Here is a 19,743-nt window from a genome sequence, read left to right on the forward strand (position 1 = left end):
TAAAATGTTACCTCATAAATGTCTCTTAATGTTACAAAACACAGATGATTGCATCATCCAAAACACTATTACTTTGAGAGGGAAGTTTTTAAGATTGCTAAATTCAATATAAGTCCATCATGAGTTCCACTGTTACAGCAGGAGTCTGTTTTGTTGTTGGGGACATTTGACGGGATGTTTTGAAAATACTGGATAACTCACATCTGACTTTTTCTTAGGTCTCAAAATCAAAATCACACAAATCAAATCAAACAGGTTGTGGCACAATAGGATAAAATACCATATTAAACATTACAGGCCCCTGAAACAGCCATACTGATAGGGGCTGCATCAAAAATAAACCGTTTTTTGTTTTTCGCTAAGCAAACAGCAGAGCCAGAATCAGTGATGAGGCTGCATCTCGCTGTCTATCCCTCCCTTTCTCCATCGCTCCCTCTATTTTTCAGGTCTATGAGTTTTACTGTTATGCTCCCCCAAGGAGGGATGGTGATTGTAATATATGAGCCGGGTGATCAATATAGTAAATCTCAGACATCTCAGCTTTACAGGATAGGGAAGCTACCTCGCCCCACATAAGTACGCAAACCATGGAGCAGCTGCAGAGACGCTATGATTCACTGTTTGTCCTTCAAATGCTCGGCCTCCCACCAGCGCTCAAGACACACAGGTACAAAAATATGCACACACACACACACACACACACACACACACACACACATGCAGAGTTATTCCAACCCACTGACATCACAACATCACGACTCCACACATCTTCTACTGTGCTTAGGGAAGCAGTTAGTGCTGCATCAGGACCAAAGCTGATGAAAAATGGATGTGGGAAAGAGGTAGAGAGAGAGAGAGAGAGAGAGATAGAGGGAGCAGAAAGAGAGAGGGAGAGGCAGCAAGAGAGGGTGAACGAGTGCAAGAGGGAGGGGGGAGGGATGGATGAGAGGCACACTGAATAAAAATGGTGTTTTTAAGGGTCCCTCTTAGACTCTGAAAATCCCTGATGCAGCTCTCTGAGGCTGAAAACGCGTTGATTCAAGGAGAAGGTTCTTTGTTCCGCAGTGATGGGTCATTCATTCGTTTTAGGGATGTGTGAAAATGCTATGATTGACTTACATAAGTGAGGCGGAGTCTAGAATGAGTCATTTTGTTGCAGCTTTTGTTGCAAGAACCAATGCGAGATTAAAAACCATTCCATTTACCCACTTCACAAAACAAAATTTGTAGAAAACCACAGAAAACTGTTCTTAAGGAGCTGCAGACACCTGGGGCATGCCTCCAAGCAGCCATATAGGACATTTTTTAAATTCACAGTAGGAGGTAACAGGTGTGTGGAAAGAGAAAAATGATGAACAAAAAAAGAGAAGTGGGAGGGGAGAGAGAGAAATGGGGATAAGAGGGGTGAGCGAGTCCACAGAGGCACATGATGTAATGGAGGTAAGAGGTTATTTTGAGCGCAAAATGTCGCAGTGAAGGAGCCTGCACAGGCTTTAAGAGAGAGAGAGAGAGAGAAAGAGAGAGAGAGGGAAGGAGAGAGAGAGAGAGAAAGAGAAAGAGAGAGAGAGAGAGAAAGAGAGATAGAGAGAGAGAGAGGGGGGGACTTCCTCTTTCCATTATTGAACTGCACGCAAACCACAATAATCCCCATCAATCCCTCTTTATGATAAGTAATCAGTGTATGATCAATTAGAGCTGTATGTATTGATAAAGGAGTAAACACACATTCTCACCTTAAACCCCTAAACTCAACCAAAACAACTGTGACCAAATACTAAATTCAACTGGAAAACCAACAAACCTATGTTCATGCACAAATGAGGGGGCAGTCATGGATATGTTCACACACACACACACACACACACACACACGCTCATCCATAATCCATTTCCAGGTGGACTCCAAGTTCTCATGTAGCGTTAGTATACTAAACATCCGTTGCTAATGGAGAGCCATGGGGAATTAGCTTAGCTGATGTTCGTGGTGTGCTTGCACACGGCACGTTAAATGAAGTGTAATTATTTTATTATCTCGTCAACATTTGGTACAGCTGCTGATGATGCAGGTAACAACATGTCACAGGCAGAAAACCTTGAAAAAACAAGGAAGTCTTTTACTTTAAATTCACTGCCATCTGCCCAGTACGTATCCAATCTAAATGCAAGGTATCATGTCCATGAGGTTTACATTAAGGCAATATCTTGGTATTTAAAAACCAGTATGTAGCATTAGCTGACCTCTCTGCTGGATAGAATTAAGGCACCGGTTAACAGTTCATTCATGAGTCTGCATACCAATGTCAATTTCCCCAGAACGACATGTCTTACAGCATGAATCCCTGTCAATACATTTCCACTACAGCACACTGACAGGTCACAGCCAGTGCATAAAGCATTAGGCTTGCTTATGTGACAACATTATGGCCATATCTGAACTACTGAAAGCACTCTATGAAAGAGAAGATCAAAATAATTATACTAAAATATTGTGCATCATCACAATCTACTTATATTACATCACATTATGTCATTTAGCAGACGCTTTTGTCCAAAGCGACTTTGTCTGCATTTTGTCAACAGTAGTCAAACCAACTGTACATCACAGTTCACTGTTTATATATATATGTATTTTAATCTTTTTTAATTATACGAGGAAAAAGCTATAAGAAGCAGTGTCCAAGTCATTTTATTATGGTGACCTCTAGAGTATATAGAGTATAATATGTTTTGCGTAATACTCCTGCTATTAGTTTTCATAATATGCAATAATAACGATAATTATACAAGGAGAAATATGCTCATTTAGTCATGGTGCTCTAATGTGTGTTCGCCTTTGCTTCTAGAGTCACTTGTCAAACCATCACTTGATCGTACTTATCATCCACAGTTAAGGACATTTCAGAACACATTATCTTTGCAGCCTCTAACAGGTGCATTGCATGCAGACGCAGAAACCTCTCAGACTGGCAAGGCATTAAACAAAAGACTATGTAGTAAATAAGGACGCTGAGGTGGCAGAGTTTCCAATCATAATGATTGATTAGGACAGAGTGGCTGTAACAGTCCCTGTGGGGCAGTGAACAGGCCAAGCCCTGCTGGCCGGACCTGGACTACTCAATAACACACCATCACCACAAGGCCCTCGGGGGGGGGGGGGGAGGTCTCCCCTCACACGTCCACATCTCAGCTCATCACTATGGAGAACGAGGAGAGGAGAAAATCGTTAATACTCACATCGATGATGCAAAGTGAGAGAGAAAAAGAGAGAAAGAGGGGAGAGAGGAGAGAAAAAGAGAGAAGAAAGAGAACGTTTGTGGTTAGATATGGGTGTGTGTGTGTGTGTGTGTGTGTGTGTGTGTGTGTGTTGTGTGTGTGTGTTTGTGTGTGTGTGTATGTGTTGTGTGTGAGTGCAAAAGTAAATTCAATTGAATGAAACTAGCACAATTCCTAACTAAAATATAAATGTTATGCATGACACAACAACAAAGAACTCTCACAAACATGTTATTGTGTATTGTGTACTTTGCAGTAGTACTGTGCATCTTTGCAGTATCACTACATTCATATCAGAAACACATAATAACAGATCTGTTCTTCGTGTCGTGTATCTCACATTTTTCACAACATCATCAAGACTTCATGTGAAGGCGATCATCTTAAGTGAATGAATGAATGAATGAATGAATGAATGAATGAATGAATGACAGCTCAACCACAGCGCCTCAAACCATAGAGGCTTCAGCATATAATATGATCATCTATAATCTCAGGGTAAACACTGCAAGGATGGAGGGAAAAAAACTACAATCCTCCATTTTCCCAGAGATGAAAGTTGAAAGTGACAGGATTTGATCAGAATGTGTTCCAGTGTTCAGTGGGAAGTGACCAACATTGCAACATTGCACAGTTGTTCATTGATCCTTATAGCTTTTTCTTTTCAGATGTTCACTGTTCACCAATTTCTGGGGTTAACTGGGGTATTTGTTGGAACCACAAACAAACTATTTATGACTGTTCTGCTGCACTTAAACGTATCCAATGAAAGATAAGCTCAACATAAGCAGGGAAACCTACATTGACAAAACAAAAACAAGCTGATTAACAGCCTTGCATGTGATCTTTGTCAATCTAATCTTTGTCAATCTAATAGAAAAGAAAGGAGAACAGATTTTTGTCTCAGACAATGTAGCCAAAGTTTGTAACCTGGTAGATACAAGAAAATCATATTAGTATTTATCGTGTCATTACTTTCCCTGTATCATCTATTTTGACATTATGCAACATTTTCAAATTGATGCCATTTTGGGATTCTACATTGTTTTATAGACTCATTAGTCTACTGGATCAAATTATTGGAGTGAACTCTAATTTGTCGGGACAAAGGAGCTCTGGTTTTTCACATAGCCAAATACACAAGTCTATTCTTTTACTGTAATGGAGCTGGCAGTCGATCTGAGAGATGGAGGATAGGAGGGTGGCTAAAGGACAGACTAATCAGCAGCAAGCCACTTCCTGTTTCTCAGAAGAGAAAATATTCATGTAGTTATTACTTAGAAAAAAAATCACCACTGTACGTTCACGACTCACGTTTCCTGCTATAGTTTAAAAAGCGGTTATAATTTCGGTATTCCACCGTAGTGTTTACGAATATTACTTAAACTAACTTTTACAGCCTCAGAATACATATAAAACAGTCAGTAGTCAGTAACAAATTTCAGAGAGAAAGGAAATTCATCCAATAAATCACTATATTAACAAAATCAGTGGTGGGGCAATAGTGTTCCTGCATACTGAAATCACAGTTTGGACTTTAATTTGCCCTTCCTGTTGCTAAAGCAGCACTCCCAGAAATTTGTCATCATGAACAAAACTCTGAACCTTATGATTATTATTAATTTAATTGCGTTTCTGGAGTTTCATACTATTCTTCATGTCTGTGTGAAATGTATATGTCACTACTTCTGAGTAAAGCACACATGATTTATAATTGGTAATTAGATTTTGTTCAGATGTCATTTTTCCCTTGGGCATACAGTATTATGAGCTTTGCTAAAGGCAAATAATTTTTTCTGTGCTTGTGCATACATTTCACCTGATTAAACAAATTACCTTTGTCAGCAATTAAATTGACCCTTAGCCAGTGCGAGTGAGACCTCTAAATTTCTTTTACTTTGATTTTCAGATACAGAAAAGATATATATATAGAGACCAATGGGAAAGTATGGTAGTTTTATGATTTCTAAATAGTTCATGGACCCATTCATTACTAATGGATTCTTTCCCCACTTCAGTCATTATATGGCAATATGGCAGTCATTTTATCGCAATTATATGGCAATATATGGCAAAAATGAAAAGAATTCAGGTTCCTTTATGGCAGTTTGCTTTAAAGGCAGAGATTTGAGTTTAGTTTAAATCTATGGTTTTATCTCATTTTATAATAATGTTTCATGTCTAGTTTAGCTGTAGTTAAGTTTACCTTATTTGAGACAGCTTTGGTTGTCCTTAAAGGTCCCCGTTGTCAAAATGCAATGCAACAAACCTAGCATTCACTCAAGGGATATCATTATAAAATCATATTAAATTAAACTATATCTTCAATATAGAGTATTTTATTATGTTAGTTGTGTTTACACAGCAGCTGCTTGTTTGAAGTTGCTCTTTCTTTGCTTGATGTATGGGCTAATAAAACAGTTTGAGCTGAAAGAAGAGGGAAGCAGCTATAGGTGCATATAGGAAACAATAAATTGACTCCAATACACAGGCAGAGTCATTTGACAAAGTTGTAATTTTATTAAGATTTTTTTCCTGCAATATGACTGGGGTCTGATTGGAAGAAGAGAAGGTCCCATAACCCCCCCTTCAACACACACACACACACACACACACACACACACACACACACAAACATGCTAACACACTGGGAGGGGGGACTCTTTTTTTTAACCTGAGCCCCTTTTCACTCAACCTCTGTCATCAATGTCCTTTTAAAATCAGAGAGGAGGGGGGAGTAAAGGAACAATCGGCTGATTCATCTGCCTTTATGTCACCCTGGCTGGTCCCTCTCTCTCTCTCTCTCTCTCCAGCTCTTTTTCACTCTCTGGGCTCCACACCCATCCCCTCTTCCCCTGCCCACCCAAAACGCAGCTCCCCCACCCTCTCTCTCTCTCTCTCTCTCTCTCTCTCTCTCTCTCTCTCTGGGGTCCCGTTGGTTCCTTCCTGTTTTGGGCCGGTGCACACGGGGGCCCAGGCCTGTCCCCGTCTCGGCCCATCCTCAATGGATCCTCTGTTTGACCCCTTCTACCCACCCCACCCCCCCCACCCCCGCCCCCTCTCTCTCACTGCTAAACAGGATAATCAGTGTCATAGCAGCGTCTGATCAGCCGCGGCTCATTATACAGGAACGTATGAGCCTTAATCAGGGCCCATTACATTACATAACCAGATGTCGGATCATTGGAGTCACCTGCTGCTGCCGCTGCTGCTGATGCGGGTCTCATGTCCAGGTTTGTGTGTGAGCGTGTGCAACGTTCAGATTCCTCACTTAAACCGGTTGATTTTTGTGGGTGAATAGCAAAACAATGTATTTACAGTTGGCTCCCGCCAAGAAAGGGAAGTGGATGAGGAAATGAAGGTGGAAGACGGAGGAGAGAGAGAGAGAGAGAGAGAGAGAGAGAGAGAGAAAGAGAGAGAACAATTCAGAGCTTTTCAGAGGTTCAGACCCACTGTAGGCATTGAGTGTCTATTTGTGGGATCAAGTGTCCCGTTGGTGAGTGGTGAGTGTTCCTTCACCCACACCCACACACACACACACACACACACACACACACACGTACACGCACACAGGGCAAGAGGGAAAAACAGTGCTTTAGAAGGTGGGAAAAGTTTGGGGGAGCACATACTCTGCACCACTCTGACCTACTTCTGAGGACCGATGTTGGGGAGGGGGGGTATGAGGAGAGGAGGAGGCGGAAGGTGTGTGTATGTGTGTGTGTGTGTGTGGACATTGCTAAAATTCCTCAGTGGAGTGAAGAGGATGTTTATTAACCACATATCAAGCAGGAAGGCTCCACCATCGCCATCCAACAGTATACTCTTTACATTCTCTGCAGCCCATAATACACTATCAGCTACAAATACACACATTTGCACAAACTTTGCAGGTTTTGCCTTTAAGAAGTAACAGCCGTGTGAAGATGCATTTGGAAAGGTCTGTTATAATACAATGATGAACTTCACCAAGACCTCATAAAATCTCTCTGTGAGCTTATCAAGTTATGATGCCTTTCCAGCTTGTCAAATGGATGTGAGAACACATTGAAGCATACATTACTGTTTTTTATTCAATTTGGTGAGGAAGATGTGATTAAGAGCAATAATTGGTGTGTATCCAATGTTCCAACAAATCGAGTAAATTTACCCATGTGTGCTTCGTGGGAAATCGCAGATAAGCGTGTTTTGGCTGGTGGTCAGCTGCTTTTATTGATTTCCAATTAATGTACAATCCAGCATGTGCAACACCAAATGAACAGTCTGCCTGTGTTTTGGCTGGTGATGAACGCAGCAGCAGCAGCAGAGCACAGTGGAGGCTTTGTGACTAACAACCTGCTACTTGGAGGAACATCTTGTCAATGGTAGAGTAACATGGGCCCGCGTCCTCGCTGAAATCACAAAGCACAATAGACTTACTCATCAAGGTGGGCCGGCGGTTTTGAAACATTTCATATCGCGCATTCCAATGCTGTCAAAATCTGACTGAGAGCGTTGCCACAGCGATACCTGTGATAACAGCTCAAGCATGCAGGGCTTAAGAAAACATCCTAAAGCCACACAGGTGAAGTCAGCTCACTGGAAAACAACTGCACACACACATACAGTCCAGCATGTGAAAGCACGAGCAAACAAAGCACTGAGCAAAACGAATCGAGAATCAACAAAGCTGACCAAATGTTATACCATCATGTTCGCTATTTCACTCTGAATAACTTCTGCCTTAGTGTCATTTGACCTTCCGGGTGACCTTTCAGGAAGAGAGATGGGCCACAAAATCCGACCTCTTGACCTCCAACCTATAAAAAAGTCAATAAATCCAATAGGTCAAATGAGGCGTGAATACAGCAGGTGGCGAGATGCACGTAGTCATTAGTAGACGCTTTCCAAATATTCATTCACACATCCAGAGCAATTCACACTGAGGCAGCAATCCATAGCCTGAGATTCCCCTGATGGAGGCAGCTGGACCAAAACATACAGCCTCAGCAATGATAAGGACTTGTTAACGTTTGTAAATAAAAAAGTGCTTTTAATTAGTTTTTCTTCAAAACAGATGCTACCCTTGACTGAAATGAGCACCTTTTTGCAAGCAATTTTAATAATAGTTAATGAGGCATAAAACAAGGATATTCTCTGGTATCTTCTCTCAACAATAGCACCTGAGCTTACAGTATCCTGTAATACAAATGGGACTGAGAAGCAGGGTCTCAGCAGCAGCATTAGATACTGCCTGGCACAGAAATGCATCAACATTAACACAGACATATGGTTGACAAAGTCAAGGTGTGTGTGTGGGACTTCCCTCCAGATAGGGTGATAATGTATTTTATCCTTAGGCTTTGATGCTTTATTCAAACTTTGACTCGACATGCAGCTGGCTCACTGCCTGCGGAAATCCTTTACTACAGTATAGAATATGACTATTCTCTGGAGTCATGAGGTCAATATGTTTGATTTGAACGTTATTGATTAGAGACAAGGCCTTGGAAATTCTCATCAGCACAGAATGGGAAACAGTTAATTTTGTGTCTCATATATTTCACACCACAGGACAGTAAAATGAAAACATTTTTGATGTCTGGTTGCACACAAGCGAATAAATTAATTTAAATATGATCCATACAAAGTGTGCAGCTATAACTTATATATTCTATCCACTCTATATAAGAGCGTATAGTGAATTTATCCCCTATGGTATCACTAAAATATTCCTGGAGGGACTTATAGTTTTGCTGTGATATATGTATAATATCCTTCTAGTATGCATTAGAGGAAAATGAACTGGAAAAATGTAAGGTGCATGATGAATGGAATGCAATTATGTATCATGATTATTAAGCTAGTGTTATCATTACCGATGTGTCATAGCCTAATTTCAGAATCCATCACAGCCTTAGTGCAACCTGTGCTCCATCCACACAGCTACCAAAGCTGCGGGGGACAGAATATTCGCTTGCACGTCATTAAAAGTGTGTGTCGGACTGTTGAACAACAGCCTGAGCCCAGGTAGCCTACTTGGCTGTAAATCTGGACCGAGCTGGCTGAGCTGGTGGCGTTTTATTACTGCGGGACTGCAGACACCTCGACCCATTACTCAGCAAAAAAAACAACCTCAGGCGCACATGCAGAGTGTGCGCTGCGGTATAATACTGATGCGCAAAAGATGAGACAGAGATGGGTGGATGGAAATGAAAGGAGGGGGGGGGCAGCCATGTTGTTTACAAACATATAAACTGTCTAATACGAAGAAGAACTATAGTAATCATATGGTATCATTTTGGAAGAATACTATAGCCTACAAATATCCCAGGAAAACAATAAACTTACTATAGGAATATTATGGGAATATTACAGTGACAACATAGGAAATAAGAAGAAAGCATGGAGTGCGATAAAGTCACTCTGAATTCACACGTGTGTACCGGACACATTGTAGCCTAAGTCCCTATAAGAATGTAATAGGAATATTATTATAATACTATCTGCGTCAGGGCTGCGCGCCCGGTGCGCAGGGCGGGCTGCTGCACAGTGAGCGGGCTCAGGCGGCATCAGTATCGGCTGTACCTTGGAGTCGTGGACGCTGTCGTGGACGCTGCCCTCCTCCTGGATCGCCTTCACCTCCGCACTCAGCTCCTCGGTTGAGGCGGAGGCGGAGGCGGAGGCTGAGGCTGAGGCTGGGGCATCCTCCTGGCTCTTCCCGTCCCGCTGCACTGAGGTCTCGGCTCCCATGACGAAAAGAAAAAAAAAACAAAGGTGAACTCTTCTGGTCTTTGGCTCCTTTTATTCTAAAATTAAACCCCCACAGCAAAAACGCGACCAATTAAAGTAATACTGATAAAGTTTTCTATATAGCGGCGGGTATCCAACGCGTCCAAAATGTGAAGCCCTGATAGTGTGTAGCACCGCTCCGGTGTAGCCTGGGTCTGGAGTGATGAAGTGAGAGGGGCCAGCAAACTCTTTTAGGACCCCCCCCCCCCCCGCCTTTTCCTCTTCCTCCTTCCTTCAGTATCACATGGGCCGCCGGTGCGCCTCGGCACGCCTTGCAGCATCAGAGCAGACGCACCGTGCTGATGGAGGAGAGAGAGAGAGAGAGGGAGAGAGAGAGAGAGAGGGAGAGAGAGAGAGAGAGAGAGAGAGAGAGAGGGAGGAGGGGGGGCGGGGGGGGGGCGTTATTGCATGTAGCATTGTTGATCCAGCTTCCTTCAAACCTGATAAGGGCTGGCAAATGAAGTTATGAGAAACACACTTAAGCAATGGAACTAATCCTGTAATCAGTTGGAGAGAGATCCTGTGAAACATCACAGCAAAACCTACAAGTCCTTGGAGGACTATCAGAGGAATTTTATACTGATATCATAGGAGATTAAAATAACAATGCCATAAAGAGTGATAAAGCCACTATACAGTCAATACTGAATGCCACGGACACACTACAAGTCACTATAGGAATATTATAAGGATACATTGATTCTTTGTTGGGGATTAGTTTGCAGACTGCTATTGGAAGTTGGCAGGGTGAATTATCAGTCAAGGCCATTTTCTCTTCATATACAGATAACTCTCTCTCTCTCCCTCTCTCTCTCACACACACACACACACACACACACCACCACCACCACCAACCTCTCTCTTTCTTGCTCTCTCTTTCTCTCTCTGTTTCTCTCTCTCTCCATCTTTATCATTTTCCCTCTCTCTTCCTCTCCATCCTTCTCCTCTGGTTAACAAGGTCAAGTAACACCTGCTTTGACATGCACAATACGCACTCCAGCTTTTGTAAGACTATAGCTCCGGTCAGATTTTTGGTGTGTGTGCATTTTGTGGCAAATGCAGAGGGGCGGTTTGGCATACAGACAGTTAGGCTATGCCAGACAGCAGCTCTTCATTAGCAGGCTTCCTTTGGTTGAGCTTATTCGGATCAAGATGACAGATTCTGTTCTTCTTGGGGTCCACTAGAAACACACACACACACACACACACACACACACACACACACACACACGCAGATTGGCATGGTTGACAGTTCAGTGTTACTGATGGTGTGGATGGGGGTATACCTCAGTGATGGGGAGACAGTGTGTAGGTTTGAATGTTAATTGCAGGTTTAGCCGTGTGCCATTTTGTTTGGAATTTTAGAACGCACAAATTACAGCCCCAGCACTCAAAGCCAAGTTCACACAGGCCTTCAGACTGTGGTTCCCCAGCTAAACCAAGCCAAAACCCAAACACACAATGCAAACAAACAACAATCACTCTGGAGGGAAAAACATGTTGGTGAAAAATGAAAATGATGTGGGATAATGTCTTTGTGGCCTGCCGCTGTGTCTAAGAGAGTAGACAGCAGCAACTTCGAGGAGCTCTAGGCCAAACTATTAAGCCTGTTTTAAAATGCATGAAAGGTAATAAGTAATCAATTTACTGATTACTGTTATGCAGCAGACCATTCCTGTCACCCTTTTAACTGTAAACAAGCTCCTGTAGTATTATGTAATGCATATACAGTGTTGTTCTATCCCCAGTGTTGACTAGATTAGTTTTAGTGGCACAGCGTAAAGATCTAATTTGATAGCATTTAATGTCATCAGGTCAACTAATGATGCATGACTAGCTGAGAGGAATGTCTGCCGTACAAACAGTCAATGTACAGCTGCTATGAGGAAGCCTCTGTCCAGCGTCTTGTTCGTGTAACACTCAGTCACTGATCTTCACATGTGCGGGACTCCTTCGGATTGGACTCACTCTAACAACACTAGAGAGGTGTCGGATGTCCTATACAGGGCCGAGAAACATGTCCCAGTCCTTCAAAAATGGCTACCCATCTAACAGTTGGCACTTATCTTTAATTTGACTGTTATCTCCTGCAAGGAGAAATTGCAAATCTATATGCTGATGATACCACAATTTACATTGTTTTGTTCAATTCAGCCAGCCGTCAATAACCAACAAGGTTTCCTGAAATCATTATATAAGAATTTGATTTTAAAAACTAATATCATTTTACATATTACAAACGCAAAGGTAGCCAACACTATGGGAAGTGAGTTTGTGCATTGAAGTTGTTTGTATGGATTTTTATTTTATTTTCCATGAGAATGTACATTTCATTGTGATACAGATGTGCTGTAAGCAAGAGACTAACATGTCTCTGGTAACAGTGTTTCATATATTCTTTTTCATTACAGAGACAGGCTACGACATTTATTAATACAGTTACACTTACATTTGGTGTACTTTACTTTAGTTCTGTTGACACCATTGTTTTAATGATTGATGCACTTTTTAGCCGACAAAGCGATTTATGGGAGAAGTCAGGAATAAAGGTCCCAAATTTTAGGTTGTGTCCTGTGTCCTTTTACCAGGCTACACAAATAAAGTCCATATCCATATAGTGAATAAAATCAATATTGAGCAGTTTACTGGAATTTGAATTGATGACAGGTAATTAATGTAAGTGACACATTAGTTATATACACCTGTAAACACACACCAGTTTTTATTTCAAAGCATCAGCTATCTATCATACTTCCCTCCACTTCATTACAGATGATAGTTTTCACACACATCATTATGTCATAAATTAAGCTGGTCATCCCTCACTTCAAGCTGAGAGCAACATAGTACTATATCAAGTTTATCTTTCATAGTTTATCTATCAAGCAGTACTATAAAGTCATCTGTCGTTCAATACCAGACAACATATACATATCGCCTTGGTTTTTCTTATCAGCACAGCTCGAGAGAAAACTGCTTTTAGCCTTGATACAACATGAAACTGGAACAAATTGAAGGAACTATCAAATCAGATGTTATCGCTTCATACTCGCACTTTAGATTTTTGGTTCATGCAATTCCACTTGATGACTGTCACTTATGTAATGCCTGTGATGTATACTACTGCACTTCCTACTGATTTTATCTCTAGCATGTGGATTTGATTATTGTTCCTATTCACATATATAATAATCCTCCTTGTTTAAATAAGAGATTAATAAATTAAATATAATATCAGCGCAGTGCATTCGTGTTGATTTCATGTTTAAATGTAGAATTATTTGATTTGTATGCCCCTTATACAATCCTGCTTATAACAGATAGCAGACATACAATGTTTATGGAAAGTTTTAATCTTTACTTGTAGCTTGGTTGAATAAATGTACACCTGACCTGCCCAATTTATGACTAAATTAATATAAAGTACTATGCAAACTATGCAGACACCATACAAGAAGATCATTGTGGGCTCCTTTCTCACAGCAGCTTTGTGGTAAAGCCAATCTGATTTGATCATTTGACTGCCTTTTCTTTGACCTCATGATCCGCTCTTCTTCTCTATCCTGTTCTTCACATGACATTTACTTTGATATGCAAATTACCGCTTCATGTTTTGTAAGACTTCAAGCCAAGTTGTTATGTGTGTGTGTGTGTGTGTGTGTGTGGAGGAGGGGAGGGAGGAGGTGCTGTCAATGCGTTTTTGAGTTTGAATTAGTGTTTTTTCTGAATGAGCCTTTTAAATATCTAATCATGCTGACCTGAACATGATGATCCTCAAGTTACTGCAACAATAAAGCATACAGCTGCTACTAGTTTATTCTACATGTGTTGTAACAAACTCCAGTGAGGGAATGAGGGACTAAACATTTTGTCTTGCGATCGCACTCCAGTCCGCTGATGAGACGAGCCTCGACCTTGAGATTCCTGACCGGACTGTTAAATTCTCTCTCTCTCTCTCACACACACACACACACACACAGGCATGACTCCCAGTGATCGAGACGTGGGCTTCTGCACCCACATGAGCCTGCTGGTTCAGGGTTGAATCCCACCAGATCCTGCTCTCCTGCAGTCTTCTGCCTCGATAAAGAACCAGTGGTGGGAGCTCAGAGTATAGAGAAGCAGGCAGTGTGTTTGTTTGTTTGTGCCAATTGTCTAGGTTGCTCCTCTGCTTTACATTATTGCGGTTGGTATCTGCACACAGTCAGCAAGTTGTTGATATCAGGGCTCGTTTTTCTACCTTCAGAAGAAGCTTAAGTAAATTTTTGTACAGGGTGAGAAACAACTTCCACAGACTTAAAAAATGCCTGAGCTAGACAATCCATCACAGTAAACACGAAGCCTTAATTTGTTTTTGTCAAAGTTTCTGTTTTAGCGTAATTTTTTAGTGCCCAATTTGAGTGTTTTCATATTAGTGCTGCATTATGTTACGCTCTGCTTACTGTCAGTGACCTGACACCCGCAGGGAGAAATGGAAGTCTCCGGAAATAATCCCTCAATAACATGTCGCCTTACAAACCTGTATTGTCACTCCATGTCCTTTTTATTTGGGGCGTTGTTAGCTGAGACAACAGTTAATTTCAAGCTAGGTTTGACACAGTCTGTATTTTAAAAACATTGAAAACAAGAAAATGTAAATATAAAATCAAATTATGCAAAGCATGCATTGCAAAATGATTGGGGGAGATGTAAACTAGACACAGACAGAAGTAAATGGCTTTAACTCTAAATGAGACCAATGTTCTCCTTTAACCCCCAGCTGCTCCAGTGAGGCTGCACAGCGGCCAACAGTAGAAGACTGTGGTTACACTGCAGCTCCCAGGGGTGAATGTGTGTAAACTGTAACTGTGCAGCGGGGCGTTGCACGCTGAAAACCTTTACCAAAACAAATAAAATGTTAAAAAAGGATAAAATACAAAGGGGAGTAGACTGTCCACTCCACTTTAATAAAACACTCATTTGTAATACCCTCTCCATTATCACTGTGCCACACAATGAGTAAGAACGCATACTGTTATCATTGTGAAAGTATTTGCACATATCTGACAGATACAATGAACCTGGACAGAAAACCTCATAAAAATTGTACACATTGTATTTAGACAAGTCTGTTAGTGAACGACCTTCAGCATGGAGGCCTACCAGCAGAACTGCTGATGTCATCTAAAGGAGGAGGAGGAGGAGGAGGAGGAGGAGGAGGAGGGGGAGGGGGAGGGGGAGGGGGAGGAGGGGGATGGGGGAAAGGGGACTCTCATTAAAGTGAAAGCCTTACCGGACATGTTGTGATCTCTGCTCAATAAAATCATCAAGCAAGGGGGAGATCACTTAAGGGTACATTAAAGGCACAAAGAAATGTTACACACACACACATACACACACATATATCCATGTATACATACCTACATTCACAGGTCTCACTAATGTTCACAAATGCATGCTCTCTCTCTTGCTTGCCGTCTCTCTCATCCTCTCTCTAAAGGAAATAGGAATCGATTCTGGGACTGCGTCCAAAAACAACTGGCATATTGTTTTCAGGCTACTGGCATTGAAAAACAGACCCGAGTATTTAGCTGTGCCTTTCATAATTGGGACCCCAGTGGTCATCACTCTGCTTAAATGTGAGAGGGTGAGCTGAGGAGAGCCCAAGAGATTTAAGTAGGATGGGAGAAATCACGTGTGTGTGTTTGTGTGTGTGTTTGTGAGATAGACTGGGGAAAGTGGTGAAAGCCTGTGTGTGTGTGAGGTTCATTTGACACTGAGCTGGAAAAAAACATGTTAATATGTTGATGCTTTCTGCTGTAGATACTAAAGCATTATATTGGCATAGATACATGCAAAGAGAAGACCTACTGAAGGCAGAAAAAAGGTGAAAAGACACATAAAGACACTTTGTAGATTCCCATCCAAACAATGTATTTTTATAGAAACTAAACATTTATTGCTTTGTACACTCTAAGATACTTGGCTGTCAACAGACTGTAAAATTCTAAGAATCACTATTAGGCATAAGGAGAGACTGGTGGCATCACTATTGAGTTAGCTACACTCTGCAAATACCATGATCTGTGTGTATCTATTTGGAAACGTGAGATATTTACTGTGCACTTCAAGCTGATACTGGGCTTGCATACCGTTTTAAAATGCAGCTGAAACACAGGGAGGCCTGGTATGTTTCAGACTGAGACAGGGGAAGTTGAAGAATGTGTCCGGGCCTGAGGCTGGGTGTCTGGCCCGGGCAGCGGGTGAAGGCTCACCCAGGCACAGCAGGGGGCCGTCGTCTGGCTATTCTGTCATAAGCTGCGAATGAGTTGAGTTTTGCTCCAAAACAACACATGAACCATTTGGGGGGGGGGGGGGGGGGGGGACACTCTTGCATAATGATTGCTGACACAAAAACTTACAATGCACCTTTACAGAACTGTTATGCTTAAGATGATATAATTGTCCATGTTTTTGAAATACTGAGCAATGAACATATATTTTTTCCTAAAACGGATAAACAGCACTCATTTCAAATAAACTGTAACCTGTAACATAATACAAACATACTGTAATGTATAAATGTCAAAAACAAATGGTTATCAGCTTCTTGACCAGACAAGAACATGGGACATATTTGGGGTATTATTATAAATATATGAATAAATATAATATACAATTTGGGGTAGACTCCTCTAAATTAAGCTTTACCGGTAATTGAATATTCTTCAAAAAATGTGAAAAAATTTTTTTTAACCTTTATTTATTCAGGAAAAGTCACCTGAGCACGCATGCTATTTTCCAGCAGCTCTGTTCTTCACATTCACACAGTTACACACTTTCAACACAAACACACTAGGGGATCTGTCCTTGGTACTGAAATTAGTCAATCTATTAAATTTGAGTGTTAAAAGATGAGAGCTTAAAAGACTTGAAGCATCTGCAGGTCAGGTCAGAAGCTCGGCATAAACAACTACAACTTGACAAAGTAGGGATTTTTCAGCGCATTACATAGCAATGACGAAGCCCCCTGCCCCCTTCAAATCTGTCATCAGCTCAAAACAAGGGGGTTCAGTCACACACACACACACACACACACACACACACACACACACACACTATACAATTAAAGCACCGCTGTATGAATGAGTGCATTCCTACAACCCCGACTGTAGTTACAGAGCCAGCTCCTGCCTGGTGAACACAGAATAACAGACTTAGCTGGTGTGGAATGCCAGCTATGACAGGCACACACATGTGCACACATGATCGTAGGCTCCATGTAGCAATAGCCCAAACATCCCATAATGACAGATGCTGACACCCTGGGGTGCTGCCGGGGGGGTGGGGGGGTGGGCAACCTGTGGTTTTCAGGCCTGCTTCCTCCGCAGGGACAAAAGCTGAACTTGGATAGAAAAACAGGGGAGGATGATAAACATTTGAAATTTTTGATCTGTGTGTGTGTGTGTGTGGGAGAGAGAGAGGGAGAGAGAGAGAGAGAGAGAGCGAGAGAGAGATGAATAGGTTTGTGTTGTTTTGGCGTCTCCTGGAGACCCCTGAGACAACAGGAAGAGGAGTGCGTGTGTCCAAACAACAGATGGACTGAGCCACCAGTCACCTGCTGGGTGTGAAAACACAGACACACACTTAGTTTTGGAGTAAATAAAAAGGTTTATTTAAAGGCACAGACTTTTGATCCCATAGAACCAAAATGCATAACGTACAAGTGTATTATAGTCAGTAAAAGCGTCATTAAAACACGTTTTCAGAGCAAATGTTTTGTTACATCTTGGTTGCAGTTGTATCAGAATGTTCCATTTAGTCTTTGAATTAGATTTCAAAGTGGCTCCGTACATTGAAACTTTAACTATGGCTACAGTAACACTTGTAGGTGTGATTTTTGTCATCTAATCACACGAGGCTCCATTTAGTGATAGTTCTGGAGGCAAAGAAATTGGATTTTACTCACATTGCTATCAGATCTTGAAAAGTAGATTTGGAAGTGGCCAAGTTCGCACTGTGATGGAAATGTAACAGTAGACTGAATGCAAACCAGCCGCAGCATGGATGTGAGCAACATAAAAGGGATGGAGCAGGGAAAAGTAACTTGTATGCAAATTTAAATACAGCCACGGGATACAAAAAACATTTTCACACCAGTGTGGATGAACCGCTAGGCGATCTCGTAAAATCTGATATTTACGACCAGCTCTCAGAAATGGCTTAGAAATGAGGAGTGTAACTGAAGCTCAGCAGAGCAGCAGCAGAGACAGTTAAACTCCACACAGTTTCACTTAGGCAGTGCAGCATCTTGTACATTCAGCAGGATCCAGTGGGTTAGGACACCTGAAGTTACATAAACACCATAATCGCTATTTGTGCGTACAACAGGAGTTTGGTTCATAAATACATGAGCTGTGCCAGATTCAATTAAAAAGCTTGTTAAGACATGTATAAAAAATGCAGCACCGTTATAAGATATTCTCAAGTAACATGAACTTTTTCTTTTCAGATATAAAAGTTAGATTTCTGCCAAACACAACATTAAAGTAAAATTCAAAATGGTTGAAACATAAAGAGAGATCAAAAGGCATACAGCATGAGTGGGCTACAAGAGGTCTCTTTTGGCTTATCACACAGATGTGCAAACACAGCATAAAGTTAATGCTCCAGTAATCGGGATTTTTACTAGGATTTGTTACTGCTATATGGGAAGAGTCTGGACTACTGGAAAGAACATGGAGGCATTCCCTGTCAAAGGTACAGGGGATGGATGAGTTGGATGGCACAGACGTGCAGCTGAAGAGCCTGAGAAAAAAAAGGGAAAGATGATTTTTACTCATGCATTTGTGCGTGCATGCGTGTGTGTGTGTGTGTGTGTGTGAGGAGAGAGTAGAATCTTGAGCCTCGGCACTGAGTGAATGAGGTAGTAAACTGAACCCATTCAGAGAAAAAAAAGAGAGTACTGAATGTATATCAACAAAAAAGGGCATGTACAAGACACACACAGTGCCAACGTATGGCAACTATAAGAATACGGCACAAGAAATACAGAAATGTAACAAATTATGCAGACAATGACTACTTGGAAAGTATGTGTAGGGATATTATGGATGCTCCATCAGCTTACTGAAGCTAGAGTATTTCATGTAACATGTCCCTTTCCCTGGAGGGACAACGGCTCAGAAAAATGATGAAGCAGAAGCAGCCAGATTGTCGGGGTGCATAGGATAAAACCCATGTGGATACCTTCAGTCAGAGCATGCTCAGAAGAGCCCGGTGATCTCCTCAGTGACGGGGTCAAGGTCGATGTCATAGAAACAGGGTCGGGTGGGCAGGCCAGGCATGGTGCTCATCTGACAGAAAAAACAATTAAAGGAGATGGTTAACTACTGTATTAGGGGGGGAGGGGGCACACAGGGGTTTAAATATTCTGCCCAAGTTGATTTAAAGTGCACTTTTGCACTGTTATAAAACAGCTGTTGGTGATGTGCTTTGCATTTCTGGGCCCATTTTGTTGCTTGGTGGTGTATTTTTCTTATTCCTGCAGACAACTGACAAAACATAGATGACATGATGTCACACTGAGATATTTGCAGAGCTGCTACAATGGAGTTTGATAGCAGAAAATTTCAAACATCAATGGTAAATGTCAGATTTTGGTGTCAGTCCCTCAGAATCAAAGAAGAAGGGCTTCTTTCTAGACTCACCATTTTGCACAGAA

At 41.6% G+C, this 19,743-nt stretch overlaps 1 protein-coding gene across 1 annotated transcript in view; it reads right to left on the bottom strand.

The window, feature by feature from the left end:
* Positions 1–17,694: 17,694 nt before the first annotated feature.
* The window catches only part of mthfd1l (methylenetetrahydrofolate dehydrogenase (NADP+ dependent) 1 like), a 47,628-nt gene continuing 45,579 nt past the window's right edge, over positions 17,695–19,743 (bottom strand). Inside the window, exons 27-28 of the mRNA XM_071920308.2 lie at positions 19,269–19,375; positions 17,695–18,827 (exon numbers count right to left, since the gene is read on the bottom strand). Coding sequence (XP_071776409.2) covers positions 19,286–19,375 — 90 coding nt within the window. The 3' untranslated portion in view covers positions 17,695–18,827; positions 19,269–19,285. The remainder of the gene's footprint in view (positions 18,828–19,268; positions 19,376–19,743) is intronic.

This window comes from Centroberyx gerrardi, chromosome 18 (genome assembly GCF_048128805.1).
Source record: "Centroberyx gerrardi isolate f3 chromosome 18, fCenGer3.hap1.cur.20231027, whole genome shotgun sequence".
NCBI lineage: Eukaryota > Metazoa > Chordata > Actinopteri > Beryciformes > Berycidae > Centroberyx > Centroberyx gerrardi.